The 22,976-nt window shown below is 30.1% G+C and overlaps 1 protein-coding gene across 1 annotated transcript in view; it reads right to left on the reverse strand.

The window, feature by feature from the left end:
- CCT4 (chaperonin containing TCP1 subunit 4) overlaps positions 1 to 22,976 on the reverse strand; it is a 59,856-nt gene that overhangs the window by 21,900 nt on the left and 14,980 nt on the right. Inside the window, exons 3-7 of the mRNA XM_075368386.1 lie at positions 21,881 to 21,970; positions 18,282 to 18,533; positions 8,588 to 8,683; positions 3,444 to 3,605; positions 1,278 to 1,514 (exon numbers count right to left, since the gene is read on the reverse strand). Of these exons, the coding sequence (XP_075224501.1) occupies positions 1,278 to 1,514; positions 3,444 to 3,605; positions 8,588 to 8,683; positions 18,282 to 18,533; positions 21,881 to 21,970 (837 nt within the window). The remainder of the gene's footprint in view (positions 1 to 1,277; positions 1,515 to 3,443; positions 3,606 to 8,587; positions 8,684 to 18,281; positions 18,534 to 21,880; positions 21,971 to 22,976) is intronic.

Genomic DNA, 22,976 nt, shown 5'->3' on the forward strand with positions numbered 1-22,976 from the left:
AACAAAAAAATAATTCAGCAAAGAGGGTTAAACCCGCAGATGAAAAGCCAGCAGTGGAAGTGTTAATAAAATAATTATAATTTTAACACCTAGATGTTGTATAAATTACAGCTTTTAAGTCTATTTGAATTTTAATAATTATTTTTAGGCTTTTTCTTTCACTTATAGATTTTTGTTTCATATTTGTGTATGTTGATTCTTTACAAGATATTTTAGTTTGTTTAATTCTGTAATACCCACCAAACATTACTTTGACTTTCATTACTAGTAAGAAGGAGATGAGATAACCTTTGCAAAGTGATGCAATCACGTTGCTGTAGATAATAACTGTTTTTTAACAAAACAGAAGAAAATATCTATTTCCCAGTATTTTTTCTAATTTCATTATACAGAAGTATCTCCCAGCTTACAATACTTCACTTATGCCAGGAGTGTAGGTGCTAATTACAGTGAATTTGGGATATAATTGAACAAATTACACATAAAAATATTAATAAATGAACTATTGTTTATAGCACTTACTTATTCATATTCTATTTTGAATTATTTGTGATATTAGACATTCCTACTTTCTTTTATATATGAATTATTTTTTTTTAATTTTCAATATTTTCAGTATTAAAATTTCATGTTATTTTTATCACAGCATTCTGTTTTATTACTTATTAATTACAAATCTATTAAAAATAAAATATTTATTCTAAATTAGCTGAGATCTTTACAAAAGCATGGGATTCAAAATAAGTTTCAGTCTTTATTCATTTACAGTATTTCTTAAACAATACTTAAATTGTTCAGTCTACTTATATTTTTCAAGATACTCTGGAAAGTGAAAAACCAGGTTGGCAAAACACGTTTTTGTCACAGCTTTTTTTCTTTCACTTTTCACTAATTACATACAGCATACTCTTTAGAATTTGACTTTTCATTAGAATAATTAAATGGTATCAATGGCCCATATATAGAAATAACGGTGCTAAGTTTCATCCAAATCTATCCAACCAGTATGATAATATCAAGCAAACACATCGTTCTGGAATTTATAAATGCTAAAACTGCATTACTTTTGTTAAGAGAGGGGGATCAAGTCAAAATCCGACCCAATTAGCAAATTTTCCCTTATAAGTACAGAATAGATATCTGTACAGAATAACTATAGTCGGGAAAGTAAAAATGAACTAGGAAGGGTGATAAGAATATTTTTATACTGTTGAAAACTTGCATGCTAAAAAAAAAAGTTGATAAATCTTATAGTCAATTCTAAAAATTTAGCTTACCTTACAAACAAATTCAATGTCTTCCCGTTCAATATCTTTAACAACCATCACTTTAATTTTGTCTAAGAAATGAATGGCAAGATCACTAACAGCATCCCTAAGGATTGATTTCTGTATTAACAGCACATTACAACCGGCCTTCTTTATTTGTTTCACAATGTTTAATATATACGCACGCTCCTCTTTAAGCACTCTGTCCATTGCAGCATAATCTGATACTATAACATTATGGTCCATCTGAAAATAAAAATATAAATCTGATTTAATAATAAAAAACATCACATATCAGACAATAATGAATCTGTTTTCTTTTACAAATTATTGAACATACTTATACAAATAAAAACAATTTTTTTTATCTTTTTTTATATTTTCACTAAAGAATAAATACTATTAAAAATCCATTATCATGATGTGATACTTTTTTTGTGATTTATTCAAACAGATTCTCTTCAAAAAAATAATTTAGAGATAAACAAGGTATTAAAGCTTACCATCTATTTACACACTGATCACCTCTTTTAAATAAAATTGTTTTTTGGTCACTAATACAAAGTAACCCAAATGAAACCGCTAACAAACCAATGTTAAAAATGTTATGTATTATATTCAAACAAAAATTATAAAAACCAAATAATACTTACCACAATGAATTTTTATTTACAGATGCTCAATATAGCCACCATTTGCTTCCAGGCATGCCTGAACACATTTGAAATATAGACTCAAGCACCAAAGGTACTTATAAATTCAGTTCACTCACGATATAAGGAGTTCTCTAGACAGTATCTCTAAACAGATATGCTTTCTTTGCTCTCATAAATAAAAGTCTTTGCCCAGATATAAGATCTGGGCATCTATGCGGCCATATCTGCTTTGAAATGAGTTTATCCCCAAAAATTTCATCCAGGAAATTTAAAAAACATTGATGGTGTATACCATTCATTGCTCAATCTTGTAAAAAAAAGTAAACTGTAACAATTTTTTCCTCATTTTAGTTGGCCAATGAAAGGATAAATGATTTCATTAAAATAACATTCTGGGCTTACTGGGTTTCAGAAAACTGAATGGTTTTCGGCTTTCATGATATAGCAAACCAAACTTCCAATTTTTTAATGTAATGATTGTTCAAAAATCTCATGAGGATTATTCACATACCAAACCCAACTATTCTGGCTGCTGACATGCTACATTCCATCTGAAAAAAAAATTTAAATGAAGAATGTCTTATCCTTTATCTTTTATAAAATCAAAAAACCAATGGGAATATTCAACAAGTTTAGGAAAACTGTGTAACAATCCGTTACAGTTACTTTATATGGATGTAATTTTAAAAGTTAACTTAGTGCTTTTTGTACTTCCTGTTTGCTGTGCCAATTTTCTGATATGTTGGATTTTGAGCTATAAAATCAGGAATTTTTTCATCTTATATAAAAGACAGTCTTCCACACTCGGGCTCAAGTTTTAAAAATTCAGTTTTTCAGAGTTATAGATCAAGATCACCATCACAATGAAATACATTTTTCAATGAAAACAAAAGTGAGCTTTAAGTATTAACACCAGTCACATACTGGAATGAAAAAAAAACACAAAAGCTTCAATAACTATGGAAAAATGTACTCTAAATAAAAAAAACATGGAAATCACTTGTGAACAAAGTCAAGTTGTTAGTTTCACTAACGATTTCAAAAAGCATATTAAATTATATTTTACTAATAGAGTTTCAGTTGCATGTTTAGGTTAGGTGCAGTCAACCTACCGGATCGGTCTAGTAAACGCGTCTTCCCTAATCAGCTGATTTGGAAGTTGAGAATTCCAGCATTCAAGTCTTAGTAAAGGCTACTTTTATACGAATTTGAATACTAGATCAAAGATACCGGTGTTTTTTGATGGCTGGGTTTCAGTTAACCACACATCTCAGGAATGGTCAAACTGAGACCAAATACTGATTAAAAAAAAACTGATAAGACTACACTTCATTTACACTCATACATATCATCCTCTGAAGTAATACCTGAACGGTACGTTAATTCCCAGAGGCTAAACAGGAAAAGGAAAGAAGGTTAGAAGCACAGTCAAATTTGGGAAACCTGGTAGAATTATAAAATAGAAAAGCAAAAAACACTATTAATACAACTAAAACTGTGAATAATAATTACTACTAACATCAGTTTTTGGTGGCGATATACAAAACTGTATTAGACCAATTTTAGCTTTTTCAACTCTTTTAGGTCCACTAACATTAGCTGATTTCTGAGTGAACACTAATCCATCAATGAGTTCAGTATCTTCAACAGTACCACCTAGCTTCTTTATTACCTTGATATCCTGAAATCATAAAAGTATAAAAATGTGTGTTCTGCATTAAGGAAAATTATGATATATGACATTTGATAATTATTCAATTAACTGTACAATACTAACTTAACTCTTATATAGCTCAGCAAACGGTAGAAAAACCACAGTTCAGTTTAATTGTAGCAGTTGGATTATTTATATTTCAGTTTAACATTATATTTTATAATTTATATATCATTATATTTGTGTCTACCACAAATTTTTATTTTAATAAAATCTGAGAAAAAATAACGCGTTTGTTTAGTAAAAAATGTTTTATCTTCTGAGTAATGCACAGCTGAAATCAATGGAAATCTGCAGCTGTTTTTTTTCCCAAGAAAATGTAGCTCTCTGCGTTTTCATGTAACAAAGATAGAGGTGCCTTCTTTGGTAAACTATTCCCCTGTTCAGATCTCCAGGTGGGGACTACTAAGGAAGAGGTCCCCCAGAAAATTAAAAAATAACATTCTACAAGTCAGAGCGTGGAATGTTAAAGTCTAGAAAAGGTTGGCAGATTAGAAAATTTAAAGAGGGAAATGGATAGGTTAATTGCAGATGTAGTAGGAGTTAGTGAGGTTTGGTGGGAAGAGGAAAATGACTTTTGGTCAGGTGATTTTAGAATAATTTACTCAGCTTCAAATAAAGGGCAGGTAGGAGTAGGTTTCATAATGAACAAGTAGATAGGGAAGAAAGTAGAGTATTTCAAAATGCTTAGCAATAGAATTATAGTAATAAGGATAAAATCAAAATCTAAGCCGACAATGATTGTTAACGTCTATGTGCATACAAGTGCCCATGATGATGATGATGATGAAGAGTATACAAAAAAATTGATGAAGCAATTAAAACACATAAAAGGGGATGAAAATTTAATAATAGTTGGAGATTAGTATGCAAGCATTGGAAAAGCCAAGAAGGAAATATGGGTGAATACGGGCTGTGCAAAAGAAATGAAAGAGGGGACCGACTAATTGAGTTTAACATGAAGTATAATTAATTGCTATCACCCAGTTTAAAAATCGTAATAGAAGAATATATACATGGAAAAAGTCTACTGATACTGCAAGGTATCAGATGGATTATATCATGATTTACTTGACTGCAAAGCTTATCTATCCTGGAGCAGACATTAATAGAGACCATAATTTAGTGATAACGAAATGTAAATTGGGGTTTAAAAACCTGAAGAAAAGGTGTCAGATGAATCAATGGAATTTTAGAGAAACTTGAGAAAGAGGAGATAAAGAAAATTTTTGAGGAGGACATTGCAAGAATTCTAATAAAGAAATGTAAGGTAGAAAATACAGAAGAATGGGAGAATGTTAAAAAGGAGATTCTTATATCAGCAGAAGGAAATTTAGGTGGAATAGAGAACCAGTAGAAAACTTTATCAAAGAATATATTGCAGCTGATGGGTGAACATAGGAAGTATAAGAATGCTAGTGATGAAGAAGGTAAAAGGAATTATCGACAATTAAGATATACTATAAACAGGAGTGCAAATTAGTGAAAGAAGAGTGGATTAAAGAAAAGTGTTCAGAGGTGGAAAGAGAAATGATCATTGGTAAAATAGACTGAGCATATAGGAAAGTTAAGGAGGATTTTGTGGTAGGTACATAAATTAAAATCTAATAATGTGTTTAACAAAGATGGTGCACAAATTTATAATACAAAAGAAAAGGTTAATGGGTGGGTGGAATATATTGAGATATATGGAAAGAATTAGAAACTGGTGTTATAGAGGAAGAAGAAGAAATTAAAAAGGATGAAGAGGGAGATACAATACTGAGATCTGAATTTAAGAGAGCATTAAAAGATTTGAATGACAGAAAGGCTCCTGGGATAGACAGGATTCTTGAATTACTCCACAGTGCAGGTGATGAAGCGATAAAGTATGCATGTGTAATATTTACCAAGATAAAGGGTAGACAAAGTGACGAGATAGGTGTCAGATGGGTACAAGTAAAGAGGTGTTGTGGCAAATTGATGAAGAAAGAAGAATTTTGAAATATATTGTTAAAAGAATAGACAGACTTATAGGCCACATATTAAGGCATCCTGGAGTAGTCGCTTTACTATTTGAGAGACATGTAGATGGGAAAAATTGTGCAGGCAGGCAACATTTGGAATATGTAAAACAAATTGTTAGGGATGTAGGATGTATACCAAAATTAAACAACTGGCACTAGATAGTGAATCTTGGAGAGCAGCATCAAACCAGTCAAATGACTGAAGACAAAAAAAACTGAAGCTTCATCCTTGTAAAGAGAAACATATATGAAGAACTATTACAACAGGAAACATTAATTTCTCTGTTACAATTTATTAAAGGAATTAATGTTTTTTTAATAAAAAAATCTGATGTGGTCACTACATGACTTCCTTGTATGCCTATTAAATTACATATACACATTTAAAATTTTATTTCACTAATAACCTTTCTCAATTTTTTTTATTATTGAATTATTATTCATTGTAAAAATTTTTTTACAATCGCAGGTTAATAATTATTAATTAATAAATCAATATATTTAAATTAAAAAAAAAGAAAAGAAATGAAGTCAAAGTTGTACCAATGTGCCTTCCCCTTGTAAGATCAAAATATTTATTAATTAAAATTTTATCTGGCTACAACTCTGGAACCAATGAAACTAAGTACCACTTTAATACATTGTTGAAAAGCTTTCAATAAAGACTTATTACTGCAGTCAGTCCAAAATACAAATTTGTTGGATTTTGGGTTTTTTTGGACATTTTAGTTCAAGTCTATTGCAATCAAAGGGGAGGTTGCATAACTAGATGTTATATAGTCCTAAATCCAAAATTTCAACATCCTATGGCTAATCATTTTTGAGTTATGCGAGATATATACCATACAGACATCATGGCGAAACTAGTGTAAATGAATTCAAGGATGGTCAAAATGGATATTTCTGTTGAAATTTAGAAACCAAACTTTTTCGCAATCAAAATACTTCCTTTAGTTCGCACAAGGAAGTAAAAAATGTTAAAACTATTTTTAGTTAATTTTTTTTTTTTTAATTTAGAGAAATTACATGAAATTCAAACATTTTAAAAATTTGCATGTTAAATTGATAACATTTTATTTTCTACAAGCTAGTAAATAAAATATCACAGCTTCGCCTACGCTATATGGTTACTTGCATTTCCTGTAGCGGTCAATCTTTTTTTTTTTATGTTTTCTTCATCACCTTTCAAGGTCGAATTTCAAAAATCTAGACACTGGTTTATTATAACATGAAGATTACACTAACCAAAGGTAGGTTTCTTCATTTGTTACTGAGAAATTGAAAAACAACAGGGTTTCAAAAAAATTTTTAAATCCACTTTAACCCTTGAAACTTGGAATTTCAAAAAGGTAGAAATTGGTTTTTAGATATTCATAATCATTCAGTTCAAACCCAGCTCATACAGTAATACACACTCGCAGTTCAAAATTCATTAAGTTTGTGCTGCAACCGGAAAATCTTCACTAATATATATATATATACACACAAAGGCACTTTTTTTTTCAACCTCCAATCGTGCATCTAAGTAAACAGGAGATAAGAAAGAACCAGGTCTGCCAGTTGTGCAACTGTACTGCCTTCCCCATCACAACCTCTGCTATTGCCAGCTCTGTTGCATCAGTCTGAGCTGAGCTACAGACTATTGAACATGGCACCTATGATTGATGCTCCTGCCAAGTGATTCATTTTCTGCAAGCAGAAGGATGTAGCACTGCTTAAATCCATCGCAGAATGAGCCTAGTTTATGGTGAAAACTTAGTGTATGGGAGTGATGTAGGAAATTTAAAGAAGGGCGAACGGATGTTCGTAACGAAGGTGAGCTCACCTTCGTAACTCATTCATCCTTCGCAAGTCTGTCACTACTGTATGTCTGGTTGAGAATGTTGATTTTGTCCGTGACAAAAAAGAGGTTCTGAACTTTCTTCAGAAATTCAAGGTCTTCTTTGTACACAATTGTGATCAAAGACCTAGAGTACAGGAAATTATGTGCACATTGGGTCCCAAAAATGTTGAGTGACATTCACAAAAGGTATTATTCTTTAATAAAATAGTTTATGTACACTGTATTCCATGACAAAATGTATACTGATAATTTTTAATTGTAGTGCAGCATGATCGCACACTTTACCATAATATGCTATTACAGTATATGATTAATGAATAATATCTATAATGGCAACACAATCAATCAATAATCAAGAAACACCCCACCTGGTCATTAGACTTCATTGTTGTGGGATTTGTGTAGGGGAATGTGAAGATAAACATATATTATGAAACCATCAGTAATTGAATTAAAAGAAACAGTTCAAAAATGGAATTTGAAAAAACAGATTCAGAAAACAGAAATGAAAATAAAAATTTACTTCAGTATTTTATTCACTGTAATGATAAATATAATATAATCCATAAGTTTAATATCCTTGATCAAATTTTAGTCTATTTTAACTCAAACATTATTTATTCAGTAGACTCTGGGCCCCCAGGAATTAAGAGGCCATTGGTTTCTTTCTTCAATTCTTTGGGTTAAGTAATCTTAAGAGCCAAGCACTTAAAAAATTTGTTTTTGATTAATACTACTTTGTATATAATTTGTAAATCCTCTGTAACAGAAAACTAAGTGATAGTGACAGCAATATCATATAATCACCAGGTTTGATAGACATGAATTAATGTAACTTGAATTTACACTAGAAAACTAAAATGATATGTTAAAAATTTTCATTTTCAAAATCAGTTAAGGGTAATATTCTTTTTTAAAGTCCAATGAAGTAATGAGCATTCTAGGTACTTCTGTCCTCTCGTAGAATTATTGTAACTGCTTACACATATAAAAATGAAAATGTTTTGTTAAAGATTAGTTGGGCAACAAAAAAATATCAAATACCCCATCTCCTGGAGTATAAAACTAAATATATTACTTAATAAAACTAAATTAATTACTTTTAAATCAACATTGGTGTCCTTTTTTGGATCAATAACTTTCAGAACAGCTTCAACTGCCAGTGGAGCAAGCAAAGATGACTGCTGCGACACAACCTGCAACATATATTTAAGATAAACAACTAAAACAAAATAAAATAATTAATATTTATTTACACTTAGAAAAAAATGTAATCTACCAGAAAAAAAACCTTTTCATAGAGATGAACAGTTTTTACCTAACAATAAAAAAGTACTACTTTTTTTCTCTTTTTTCTAACCTAATTGTTTGGCAAGAGAACAATCATATAAGAAGATAAAAGACAATCATATAAGAACATTCATATAAGAAGGTTCTTATATGTTTTACCGTTAGTTAACAATGAATGAGATTAACCTATAACCCAACCCTAAATTATCAATTTATGCCAAAAATTTTATGATCAAATATGGTAATACAATTTGTGATTATTTAATTAGCCAATGACATCTTTTCAATTTGTTGCTCAATCATTGATAGAAATACTGAAGCAGTCCCGGTTGAGTTCTTTGAAGAACAGACACATACATTCCCCAGAATGTATGGGGAATAAAAGGGTGGTTCGGAAAGTAACCTTTGCTGTAGCATAGCGCTTAGTAGTACCGTAGTGGTGCTGCCATTGTCTCATCGGTGTTCTCTGAATCTGTGCACTTCCAGCTGTGTCAGTGTGAGCAGAGTTCTTTAGCGTGTTCGCTTGTTATAACCTAAAAACATGAGCACTGCAATAGAAAATCCCGCAAAATATGAGGTGCATGCTGTCATAAGATTGATAAATTAGGCTACTGGAAGTTCAATGCTCATTGGGTTCCAACAAAAATGCTCATCAAGATCCATCAAATCAAATGAATGGGCTCTACCTTACACTTCCTTTAACACTATGACACAGAAGGAGAAAGTTTTTTGAAGAGAGTTGTGATTGGGGATTCAAGTACGGATGGCCTACTTTAATGCCAAAATGAAACAACAGTTGATGGCCTGGGGCCATACCAGTTCTCCATACAAGCCAAAGAAAGCCCGCCAAACTTTATCAGCTAGGAAGGTTATGGCTACAGTTTTTTGGGATCCCAAGGGAATTCTTCTAGTTGATTTTATGGAACGTGGTATAATAATTACTCAGCAGTCCACTGTGAAACTTGGAAAAACATAGGTGAACTATTCAGAACAAATGTCGCAGTATGCTGTCATCTAGTGTTATTTTATTGCATGACTGCTCATTCTCCTCTGTGCTTGAAGAACCAACAATTTCTGAATCAATTCCAATATATATAACACGCAATTTATATGCATAAACACACATACACTCACACAAAAATATAGCAACCCTTAGATAACTTTTCAACAGTTAAAAGTAGAAAAATAAAGTTTAGCAATGTTCCTACCTACAAACAACATATTTTTTCAATATGCGCCACCACACTCTAAAAAAATCATGAGGAACTACACAATGACATTAAGATAGAATGAGTAGAATTGACACATATTTTAAATCGCAATGAGATTGTCATACAAAAGATTGAACAACAACCCTAACCAAAATTGCAATAATTTAATATTTTTCACAGCTAGTTTCAAAAGAAGCCTATAGTGTATCCCATCTGTTATCTTAAAATGACATATAGTTTTGTCATTTAAAGCAAGGATCACTTGCTTTAATTTTATTTTTTTTTAGTTTTTGATTAAGAAATTATTTTACTACACACCACTTTTGTACTTGTGAAAAATACTATATGGCTGCCATTTTGCTTAGTTATACTGCCCAAAGTTTTTTATGTCAAAATTTTGGTTTTCGATGGCCTTTAATAAAATGATTTATCACAAGTTTACCCTTCCATTTAAAAGGGTTGAGTTGCTTCTCCCCCCAATGCGGTGATCTCTTACCAAAAGAATAAGGTTGTTTTGGGGTTGGATTATTCGCTAAATTTCATTTTTCTACTTTAACGGCTGAAATATTTCTTAAGGGTTATTAGACTTTGTCAACACCCTGTGTATTGCAATGCAATTGTAAATTTTTAATGTGTGGGTGTGTGCATATATGCACACACCCACTAATCATATCTGGGTAAGTATGTGTGTATATGTGTATGCGCCCACGCGCACTAATGTAGTATAATGAAATAAGGAAAATCAGCCATAAATATCACACCCTTACGCTGTGCTTTACTGATCAAATTCTGTTATAATACAAGCTCCATAAGCTACATGTTAAACATGTTGTATTATATTTTTAACAATTTATTTACAGATTTAAAAGTTATATAGGACTAATCCTGAGAAATAAATAACCCTCAAAACCAGTTTTAATCTTAAATTGTTAAAAAAAGGAAAAAACTGCTTTCCATTATTCACAATTTCTTTCTTGTTGAAAAATTGTTAAATACTTTGTTTAAAATCACTGATATGAATGTTCACTAGAAAAACCAATCCCATTTTTATTAACAATAATTATATAATTGTGTTAGAGATTAAATATGTTTAGATTAAATTTGTTTTTAAAAAGTGGAGACACATTACTGAAAAATAAAAATAAATTTCTATTCTTTTTTAAGTTATTTAATCTAATAAAAAATAATTTTATTTCAAATTCATTATCATTCAGTTACACATTCATATTTTATCAATAATTCTGTTGCTCTCTCTCTTTTTTCCTGTTTAGCCTCCGGTAACTACAGTTTAGATAATTCTTCAGAAGATGAATGAGGATGATATGTATGAGTGTAAATGAAGTGTAGTCTTGTAAATTCTGTTACTGTATTGTAACTCAATACATTTCATCAAATTTATTGATTCATCTATTTACCAAAATGATTCGTCTACTGGTGATTCACGAAAGAATATTTAGAAATATAATGGTAATAAATTATTTACTAACTTGCATCCTAGTAAAGTAACAATTATAATAATTCTGGACAGATGATGTTATTATTTATTCTCATATATAATTCTTATTTTTGACTTCCGATTAATCTCACCTGATGGAGCAAAGACTAATGAAAAGAATGCTCATAATAAGGAGAATGAAGAGGTGAAGTAAATGGAGAAAAACAAAGGTCCAATAAAATTATACAGAAAGTAATTAAAGTGCAGAATCATGTGAGTTGTCCAGTACCAAAACTCACTATATCCGTAAAAAGTGAAGTTGAGAAAAACACAGAAAACTGCTGCTAAGAAAAATAAATGTACAATTTTTTTCTTTTTATTCAGAAAAATTTTATGAAACAAGCCCTGTAATTAAAAAAAAATATTTATGCCACTATTTTAGACATAAATGGAATAAAACTTTAATGTTAGTGGATTTAGGGGGGAAAAACTAGTACCTTAATTTTCACCGAACAATTCTATTTTATTTTAAGTTTTATGACATTATTAGGTTAATTAGGAACAATAAAAAAACTACATAAACTAGAAATTACAAAAAATATATAATAATATAGGTGCATTTAACATTCTACAGAATTACTACAAAATTTAGTAAAAATCATGCAATAAAAACATTTCTTATAAATACACTAATTAAGAATAAAATATAATTTCAAAATAGTATTAATAAATCAGCATCATCATTTATTCCACTGCATTCATCATCATTATTAGCCCACATTCTAACAATTCACATGGGTATTTATATCCATTAGGTTTCTATAAAATAACAACTGGCTATCTTCTATCCAATTTTCACCATAATGTTTAGCTAGAAGGAAAATTATCTCTTTTAATTTATCTGGTTACAATAATTTACCTTTCAATATTATTTCAGGTTTCATCATACAAATTTTTTTCACTCTCTTGCAAATTCCCTTGCCTACCCTTACATCTGAAACATAATTAGGCTCATCTCAAACAAGAACTGAACCACCAGAAGTTTTTTAGTAAGAATAAAGCGTTTGCTAGGATTGAATTTGAAGTACCACTGGGCTGGTCTCCTCATGACGTCGACACTCTTTTTTAAAATTATACACACAGCAGTCTTAGTAGAGCAGTAATCAATTCCAATTACTGTGGAATTTTTATCAATAATATAAATATACTATTTGGGAGTAATAATTGTTTTTTTTTTTTTAACTTTCCTTTCAATCGGAGCAAAATTCTGATCTGGAGGAAAAAATGAGTACCCTACCACTGGGAAAGTGATTTTAATTTTTTGAATCTGTGGAGAGGATTCTGTGAGGAACCAGAAACATAGCTGTTATACCATTGATTCCCAAAGTGGTCCAGTTGGACCCCAGGGGTCCACGGGAGACTCGACGGGGGTCTACGTTAGCATGACAAAAAATGGGGGTTCATAATTCATAAGCAGGGGTCCACGAAAATTCATCTCGTTTCGATAGTGAAGAACTAAAATGTTGGCTTGACTTTGAGTATCAATCTAGGCAGATAATGTTTTGAGAAGCTCAGCGACTGTTACTTGTAAAAACTTGCATATTCCATATTCAGTACAACAAACGTGTCAAGACTTGCAAAGCGCCGCCACTGCAACGCTTGTTCAGACGTGCAAAGGGACGAAATACGACTTGTGGTATGTGTGTGGTACGGTGTGTGCTAGCAATTTTGCATGAACGTTTGATTCTTTACTAATATAAATACGATTGCCAAGGTTAAAAGGTTACTCATTTGTTTCCGGAATTTCAAAAAGAAAAGTAAAGTGAATACATGTTAGCGTTTGCCAGTGTCGGAAAAAGTAGTAAGTACTTACCTGTTTTTTTGTTATACTTACTTTTATTTTATTTATTTTTTATTTGACAATTTATTGTGCACGTCAGTAAACAAAAAATGCACAAATTACAAAAAATACGTAGGTACAAAAGGCCTAAAAGAAATCTCTTCCAACCCACCTGCGATAAAGATATATTTATGTTGTAATAAGTAAGTATATTTGTAATGTTTGCGTGTAGTAGGTACGTATTAAAAATTAAATATTGAACAGAGCCATTATTAGAGACTTCCCTAAAAGAACAGAAAGCCGAGAAAGGTTGAACTTTTTGTCCCTACTTTATTAGTAATATTTTTTTTACCTGACTGTGTGGTGGTTCACTAATAATTATATACATTTATACAACGTGTTACAGAATAAGGGTTACAACCGGGAAATGTTATGTTCAGGATCAGTTTTTAAGTCGATTCTAATAGTCTGTTTTTATATATCTGAAAAAAATTTAGACCAAAAATTAATAAATCCTTAAACGGAGACAGTAAAAAGTGGTCAAATCACAATATTGAAACGTCGCACGCGGCGCGGTTAAAGCCGCAGGGGCTACGCTACCTACGCGACATCACAATATTGTAATGTGACCACTTTCTACTGTCTCTGTTTAAGGATTTATTAATTTTTAGTCTAAATTTTTTTTCAGATATATATAAAGAAAAACTATTGGAATCGACTTAAAAACTAATCCTGAACATACCATTTCCCGGTTGTAACCCTTATTCTGTAACACGTTGTATATTTTCATAAATTGTACCTGTCTTTACATACTCGTAACGTGCATCAAAGTAATAAATAAATAATTAAAATTGCAGAGTTGTGATATCAAAATATTGGTTATTTAAAAGTATTTTCTATAGAATTTACAGAAATATATCAAAATATAATTAATGAAAAAATGTTTTACATCACATTAAAATCGGTTCAGCCATTTTCATAAAACCTTATTATGGATCTTACCGATTTATTGCTTTTAATAATTAGAATCAGTTTGTATTTCATTGCAATAATTAATTAATCCTATTCTGTTAAAATAGTCATATCCTGTTAAGTAAGACCGTCTTGAGATTACTAAAACAAAGTTTTTTTTTTATTTACCGGTAGGTAACTGATACGAAGCATGACTGAATCTAAGAAGAAATGTCGACTGTACAGTGTTGATTATTTAAAATTTGGATTTCTTCCATCAAAGGCAGACAAGTGATTGCCTATATGCCTTTTGTGCAGCAAAATTTTGAGCAATGACTCTATGAAACCATTGAAGCTCGAAGATCATCTAACAAGGTGTCATCCTGATAAAATAGGTAAAGATTTGAAATATTTTCAAACATTGAAGGAAAAATATGAAAAGAGACCTACCGTGCACAGTATGTTCGCTTCAACGTCTGAAAGTAACGATGATGGCTTGCGGGCATCATACAATATTTCATTACTTGTAGCGAAATCTGGAAAACCGCACACCATTGGAGAACAGTTAATTTTACCCGTCGTTGAAGAGGTTTTAAAAACTGTTCTGCACAAATTTCCATTTGACATACTCAAAAGAATTCCTTTGAGTAACAACACTGTACAAAGACGTATTGATGAAATGAGCTCTGATATTGAAAGTTTTTTGTGTAATTATCTGCAAACAACTCATTTTTCTATTCAACTGGACAAGTCAACTTTACCTGGTAATGAAGCATTATTATTGTCATATGTTTGATTTGTTATGGACGAAGAAATTTATGAAGAGCTACTATTCGCGAAAACTTTGGAGACGGACACTAAAGGTGAATCAATATTTAATGTCCTGAGTGATTTTTAACCAAAAATCAATTCCATTCACAAACGTCATTTTGGTGGCAACAGATGGAACTCCTGCCATGGTCGGGAGATATAGTGGATTTATAAGCCATCTTAAAAGAATTATACCAGAGGCAACTGCAATTCATTGTGTCATCCACAGACAACACCTAGTAGCGAAAAATCTGAGTGATAGATTGCACCAATCGCTTCAACTTGTAATTAATGCTGTTAACAAGATAAGAAGCAATGCATTGAATTCGCGCTTATTTGCCCAATTGTGCGATGAAAATGATGAAGACTTCCAACGATTGCTCTTACATACTGAAGTACGCTGGTTGTCGAAAGGTGCATGTTTAACAAGATTTTACTTACTTTTTGAATCAGTTTTAGAGTTTCTAGAAGGTAAAGATTCAGATTTAAAAGAAAACCTGATCACTTTGATAGCTGACATCGCGTATTTGACAGATTTGTTCAAAAAATTTAATGACATTAACTTACAATTACAAGGGGACAGTCTCAATTAATTAAAAACAAAGGGTGTAATTTCAGCTTTTCTTGGAAAATTGAAATTTATGAAGCAAAATATTAGTTGGCGCGTATTTTCCCAGTTTTCAAACTTGTCACAGGTAGAATGCCTTGATGAGGATATTCAGACATACGTTCAACATTTAATTGCCCTGCATGATGACTTCAAAATCAGATTTGAAGATATTCTGACGATGGAAATACCACCATGGATCATAAATCCATTTGATGAAACGGAAGTAGAGAATGTGATATTACAATAGGAGCTACTCGAGCTTAGCACTAATGAGGAGCTAAAGGTGAAATTTAAAAGAGGGTATCAAATATTTTGGCTGCAGGCAGAAATACCAGAAAAATATCCTGTACTGTGGGGAATTGCGAGAAAACTTTTGATAGAGTTTCCCTCGTCATATCTTGTCGAAAAAAGTTTTAGTGTCGTTACAAACCTTTTATCAAAAAAAAAAGGAGCAGATTCAATATCACAGAACGGGGAGATTTGCGCTTATTCCTAACAAAACTGAAGCCAAATATTGATAATTTGCTGTCAATCCATCAAATACATACCTCCCATTAAAATTGTTTTGTGATTGTCATTGTAGAAGTTACATTACATTATTAATGTTTAATTTTAATTATATTACGACAATTTTATTATATTACATTGCAATATGATAACAATAATAATTAATAGTGTAATGATTACATATTTGAATAAATGCAACACAAAAAATATACTATTTTTCTTTTGCTTTTTACCACTCTGAATGGGAAGTTTTCTAAGTAAAATAAGTGAGAATTGATTGCTTTCTTGTGCTGTGAGTAGATGTCAAAAATCTAATGTTGGATAGAAGCATTTTTTTTGATTGGCCAACTTTACTTTTTTGATATCCACTCACAGCACAGTCAATCAAAAATTTACCAATCAATTCTCACTTTTTTTTCGGAAGCTGTTAGTTCGTGGAACTCAGCCGTAACGCAAATTTTCATAGTTAGATCTAATCTTCACATTTTCCGTCGACTGGAAATATGGTAGAAATGTAGCTGCAGGGGGTCCACCGGAACCAGCAAAATTTTGAAAGTGGTCTATGAGAAAAATAAGTTTGGGAACCTCTGTGTTATACTGTTATACATAACCACAAATACTGTTTTTCTTCAGGCACCACAGCTATCCGCAAACAAATGAATTGTGTGAGTAGTGGACAAGTCTGCATTTTTAATGTATTGTAGATGCATGATGCAATCTTATTAAATGACTTTAAAAATTCATTTTCCTACCAATGTAAGCAAATGAATTTTGTGTGATCGGTGAAGATTTTGAATGACCTTCAAAAATGGTAAAATTATACAAATACATTTGTTGTGTGTAATACACCACCTGATTTGGCAATTTCAGAAAGTTTTTCTGTCCATTGAAACTTAAAATTTTAACACCATTTTTCTCATTTCAAAATAACTTATAAAATGCATCAGCCTTTGCCTTACATAAGTTTTAACTGGGTCTCATATTTTACAGGAATATTTTTTAATTTTCTAATTTTGTCTTTTAAACAAGCACAAGTTGAGCAAACATCAGTAGCAGGTGATAAAAAACTAATAGTGAAATATGTAATAAATACACGAATGAAAAACTCAAACAATATACACTTAAATCATGTTTTTCATTGTACATGTAGTTTTGTAATTGAGAGATCGCAACTTAAATACTGTCTCATAACATTTTGCTACAATAGTAATGACTTTGATTTGCCTTAATTGATTTAATAAATCATTTCAAAGTAATTGTTTTTGTCTTCACATTTAGAATTTCTAGTATCCTTTAGTCTTTTGTTAGTAAAATTGTCACCAGTTAAAAGGAACCTCCTGCATAATACCTGTAGCCTATCTTTTTTAACTCTAAGAATTTTCATAAGAATATTTTTTGCCCAGTTTTGTAGCGAAGGAAGCTTTTTTGTCCTTTTCCGACCACTACTTTTGTAATCTGTTTACAGTGAATAATATCTCTTTCATTATTCATAATATAAGGTAACAAAAACAATATTAATATAAGGCTATTAACACATACAAAGTACTATTAACTTCGTTTGTAACTACTCAGAATAAAGAGTTTACAAGACTGTATGGAACAGCTGATGCAAGAGCACCAGTAAATGCAAACTACAAAAATAATAAAAATAACCCTAATTTTGCCCCGTGTCATATGTTAGTAAACTATTGTGAATAAACATTAACAAATGTACATAAGGATATAGTGGGTTTTTGCAAACAATAAATACATTGGACATAGTGGATTTTGTTACTGTAAAAATGGACCGGACATAGTGGGTTTTGCTACATTTTCCTTATGGCACATAATGCCTTCTGTAAAATAATGTGATTTTTACATGCTATTTTAAGGGAATTGGAGTGGGTTGGAAAAGAATATACAAAATACTATCAGAATAGATGTTTAACTAATTTTCTTCTGAAGATGGACGTAGTGAGTTTTGGAACTCGACGACTCATGTAGACATATAGACAAAATATAAATTATAGACAGCCATTTAATTAATAAATATTAACATTTCATGGGTTACACTATATTTTTTATAACTTTTTCCAAATAATAAAATATCTAATACAGATTAAAATCAGTAATAGTCATTAATAACAAAAACCAGTCATACCTTAGAATTAAGGGATGTAGAAGCACTCTTAACAAGACTTTCTTTATCTACCAGTTCTACAGGAGTTGACATACTCCTTAATATTTCTACACACTTGACAGCAGCACGCTGGAAAGCATCAGATATAGTAGTAGGATGGATGCCTTTCTGTAAAAGTTTTTCTGCTGCCTCCAACAAAGCACCGGCTACAACAACTACACTGGTTGTTCCATCACCAGCCTCAATATCTTGTGCTTTTGACAGTTCCACCAACTGAAAATAAAAACATTAACTAATAAAAATGTAAACATAACCTGCACTGTAGCCACTTTAGTCACTGTCTCAATGTCATTTACATTTTGGCTGTGTTCGTGAAAAGATACAGAGATGTCATCGTCAAATACTGAATATCAGGCAATTTTGCACATGGGTTACGAGTTGATCAGTGTTTACAGGAAATCACTCCTGCGCTTGGAGAGGTTTTTTTTCATGAAACAACAATATGTAGGTGGTAACAAGTTTGAAAGAGAAGATTAGCACTCCAAGGTTAGGTCAATCATCTTTGTCAATGACAGAGAGAAATACTGCTGCTGTATGAAAAATGCTTGACAGGTGTATCACCTACCACTAAATAGAGGTGTCCTGGGCATTAACGCACCAGCAGTTTGTGCTATTCTGTGAGATCACCTTCAAGTTAGAAAGCTTTCTATCCTTTGGGTGTCGCGTAACTTGACTGATGATCAGATGGCATGTCATGTTTCATGGTGCCGTAAAATGCTGAAAAGTTTGAAACAGGAAATCTCCCTATGTAAACAGTATTGTAACAGGTGATGAAACTTGGATGTACTATTATGACATCCTGACCAAGGATCAGAACAGTGTGGATGTTCAAAAATGAGGAGATCCCTGTGGCTGTACGAAAATTCAGATCAGTAAAGAGAATGGAGACTGTACTTTTTAGTGTGAGAGGAATTTTAGAGAGAGTTGTGTTGAAAACTCAGAAGACAGTTTACAGGGAAGTTGTATACCAAGGAATCCATGCCTAAAGCTGTTTAAGCTCTCAAGAAGCTGTGCCCAAACTCTAAGGATGGTCACATAGTTTCTTCAACATGATAATGATCCAGTGCACTGCTCAAAAATTTACTCCAAGTATTTGACTAGCAACAGAATAAAACTGTTAAAGCATCCTCCCTACAGTCCTGATCTTGCTCATGTGACTTTGCACTGTTCCTCCAGGTGAAGAACAGACTTAAAGGAAAGCATTTATTTTAACTCCTAAGGACTTGAGACGATAAGTCTCTGGGATATGTTTGCATACATATCTTTTATAACAAGCGTCATACATAAGTTTAGTATTTTTGTTTAGATTGATATTATTAAGAATATTTATTAATTCAAAATAGAAAATAAATATAATTTAAAAAACAGCTATTTTAATATATTCTCTTAATGTATTTGATAAAAATTTGCTTAATTGGCATGTTGGTGAATTAATGAAATTTATAAGTGGACATATAGGCATATCAGTTAACATTAATGAAGTAAATTTTTATCAAATATATTAAAGTAGAAAATAAATATAATTTAAAAAACTATGATAAATATTAAATAAATATTCTTGATATCAATATAAAATAAAATCTAAAACTTCGACACTTGATGTAAAAGATATTGTAATATATATATAAAAGATGTATAATATTGATATAAATATAATTAATAATACTTTGTCTAAATGAAATTACAAACCAATTTTATATATGAAATAACTGATTTATCAGAATTATAACTGAAATATAATTATTTTAAATTTAATAATAAATTCTATCAACAGGAGAAAGGGCTTCCCAAGGGATCACTTTCGCAATTCTGGCAGATTTTTTATGAACAATTTTGAAAATACAATTAATTCTAACATCAATGATTAACAAACATCAAATATCATGTGGATGATATTTTTATCACATTTAATAAAAAAACTAATAATGAAAAAAATATAATAGTTAATGAAATCAACTCAGATGAAAATATTAAATTCACTATGAATCATGAAATTAACAATAACATCAATTTTGTTAGATATAACAATTAATAAAAATTTCAATAATAATAATAATAAATTGGACATAAATATATACAGGAAGCCAACCCAACAAGATACCATTATACACAGTAATTCTTTTCATCCATGAAACTAGAAAATAGCCACATTTAATTAATTAATTTACAGAGCAATTTCAGATCTCAAACACAATACAATAAAATTAAATATATTGCCACATCAAATGGATATAATAATTTAATAGATAAATTGCACTAACAGATAAATTATATATAAAAGAAAAAATAAAACAAATGAAATAACTCTGGAAATGATTATGTAAAAATAGAATATAATTTAAATTATAGAAAATTTAATAAAATATATAAATCATTTAATCTAAAAATACTTATACAACTAATAATAAAATTATAAGTTACATTAATAGTAGAGATCCAACTAAAACTCAAATTTTAATAAATATAATTTCAACGGACAGGGAGTATACAGCCTAAAATGTGAAGATTGTGAATTATGATATATTGGTATGACCAATCAATCATTTTAATTAGAACTAAGGAACACAATAACTATATAACAAAGAAATATAAAGACCATTCAAATTTCGCTAAATATATAGGAAAATAAGCACAATTACAATCCAAATACATTTATGGAAGTATTGAATTATTCTAATAATTATTATAACACTTTTAATCTCAAAAATTTCCATATATACAATAATAATAATAATTAAGTTTGCTAAACTGATTCCACAATTTACAGAGCTCATAACTGAGAAACTATTACAAATACAGATGTAGTCACTTAAGACTCAAACTTTAACTTTTGATGAATAATAAAATGACGACCAATTGTTTTATATATATATATATATAATTCAATTATGATAGTTTTATAATTTCAATCATAATATTATATTCCTCTTAAAGATGGCAGAATAGTTAAAAGGGCGCAAGGAAATTAAACTGGAATTTGGTAAGTTGTTTTTTTAAATTATATATAATAATATTACTTCTGTCTGAGAAAAAATACAATAAAATTTATTAATGTAGTAAAACAAATCTCTAGTTAATTAAGGATATATTTACTTAATTAAAATACAAAGCTATATCTTAACTTATTATAAAACATCAGTTAAAAATATGAATGATTTTGATAGCAATAGATTAACATTTATATGCATGAGTGATTAAATTAATAATCTAGTATAATTTTGACTAAATTCAAATATATTTTTTAAGATGCCAGCATTGTGAAATGCTGAAGATCCTTAAATGTCAATCAAAAACAGTGTGAAATGCTAAACACAGCATTAAGTATCAAGTTAAATACATTCCACATTACAAAAGTAGGTTACTAATATTGGCAACTTTATTTTATATATATATAATTTAACAAAAACAATAGTAAAATACAGTAAAGAAATAAAAAAACAATATGATAGTATAGAAAATAATCAATTCATAATGCAATTAGGTTAAATTCATTAGCAGCTCAAGGAGTTATTGCAATACTCGTTAACATACAAAAAAAAAAAAACAATGTTTCAAATTACCATTTTAGCTGCTGGATGAATAACATTCATCTGTTTAAGTATAGTAGCTCCATCATTAGTGATTGTAACCTCATTATTGGCTGCTTGGATCTGAAACAAAAAATACAGCACAAGATATAAAATAAAGTTTAGTCAAGTATTACCTTTTGTACGATAGGCAGTTAGAATTCCTTTATCTGTTTATAATAATAAAAAATTAATCAACAACAACTGTCAAATAGTATTTTCTTATAGAATTAAGTGCAATTCCTTTATTTTAAATACAAAAATTCATAAAAATGATTAATATTAAATTTAAACTTCTAGAAAATGTTATCTATAACTAAAAATGTTAATACTTTAGAAATAATAAATTTGTCAGATTTTTTTTTATTCATACTTTGTTGTGTATGAGGGGGGTTGCATGTGCTTGGAAGACCATGCACTTACAAAAATTCTACCACAGATAACAAAATTAGACAAGAAATTAATTTTTTATCCTTACACACTTCGTGTTTTTCTTATAATTAAAAAAAATATTATATATGGCCTATAAAACAAAAAAAAATTATCAAGATGCATTTGAATATAGCAGAGTGGTACATTTTCTCTCTTCTATCTAGAAGGTTCTGGATTCAAATCCCAGTTAGGATTACCATTAATCACATACTACAAACTTTTATACTTACCATACAGGAAATATTATATTATTGGGTTTTAGTGCCTGCAGTTAACCTTAAATGATTAAATAACCTAATAAAATACTTTTTACTATTTTTTTTCTCAAAATGTATATAATTATGAAAACTAATTAAAAAAAGGGTCAGCCAATTAAAGAAAAATGTTTACATGCCCAATGTTTTTTGCATTTTTATTTTCACAGAAGCTAAAAAAATAAAAATAAAACCCAATTTTCTTTTCCACCATACCATTGATATGCACGTTGAGAACACAAAATAAACATCTGTTGCAGAGATAATATTTATTTTTTTCAATTGTTATTTGTTTACCAGAGATAACCTGTAAACAATTTTAGTTATTTAACATTATTAACTATGTATGTAAATAATGTTTTATATTAAAATTAGTCAATAACCTAAGGAAAATAATGATTTAA

Source organism: Lycorma delicatula, chromosome 6 (assembly GCF_047948215.1).
Source record: "Lycorma delicatula isolate Av1 chromosome 6, ASM4794821v1, whole genome shotgun sequence".
Lineage (NCBI taxonomy): Eukaryota > Metazoa > Arthropoda > Insecta > Hemiptera > Fulgoridae > Lycorma > Lycorma delicatula.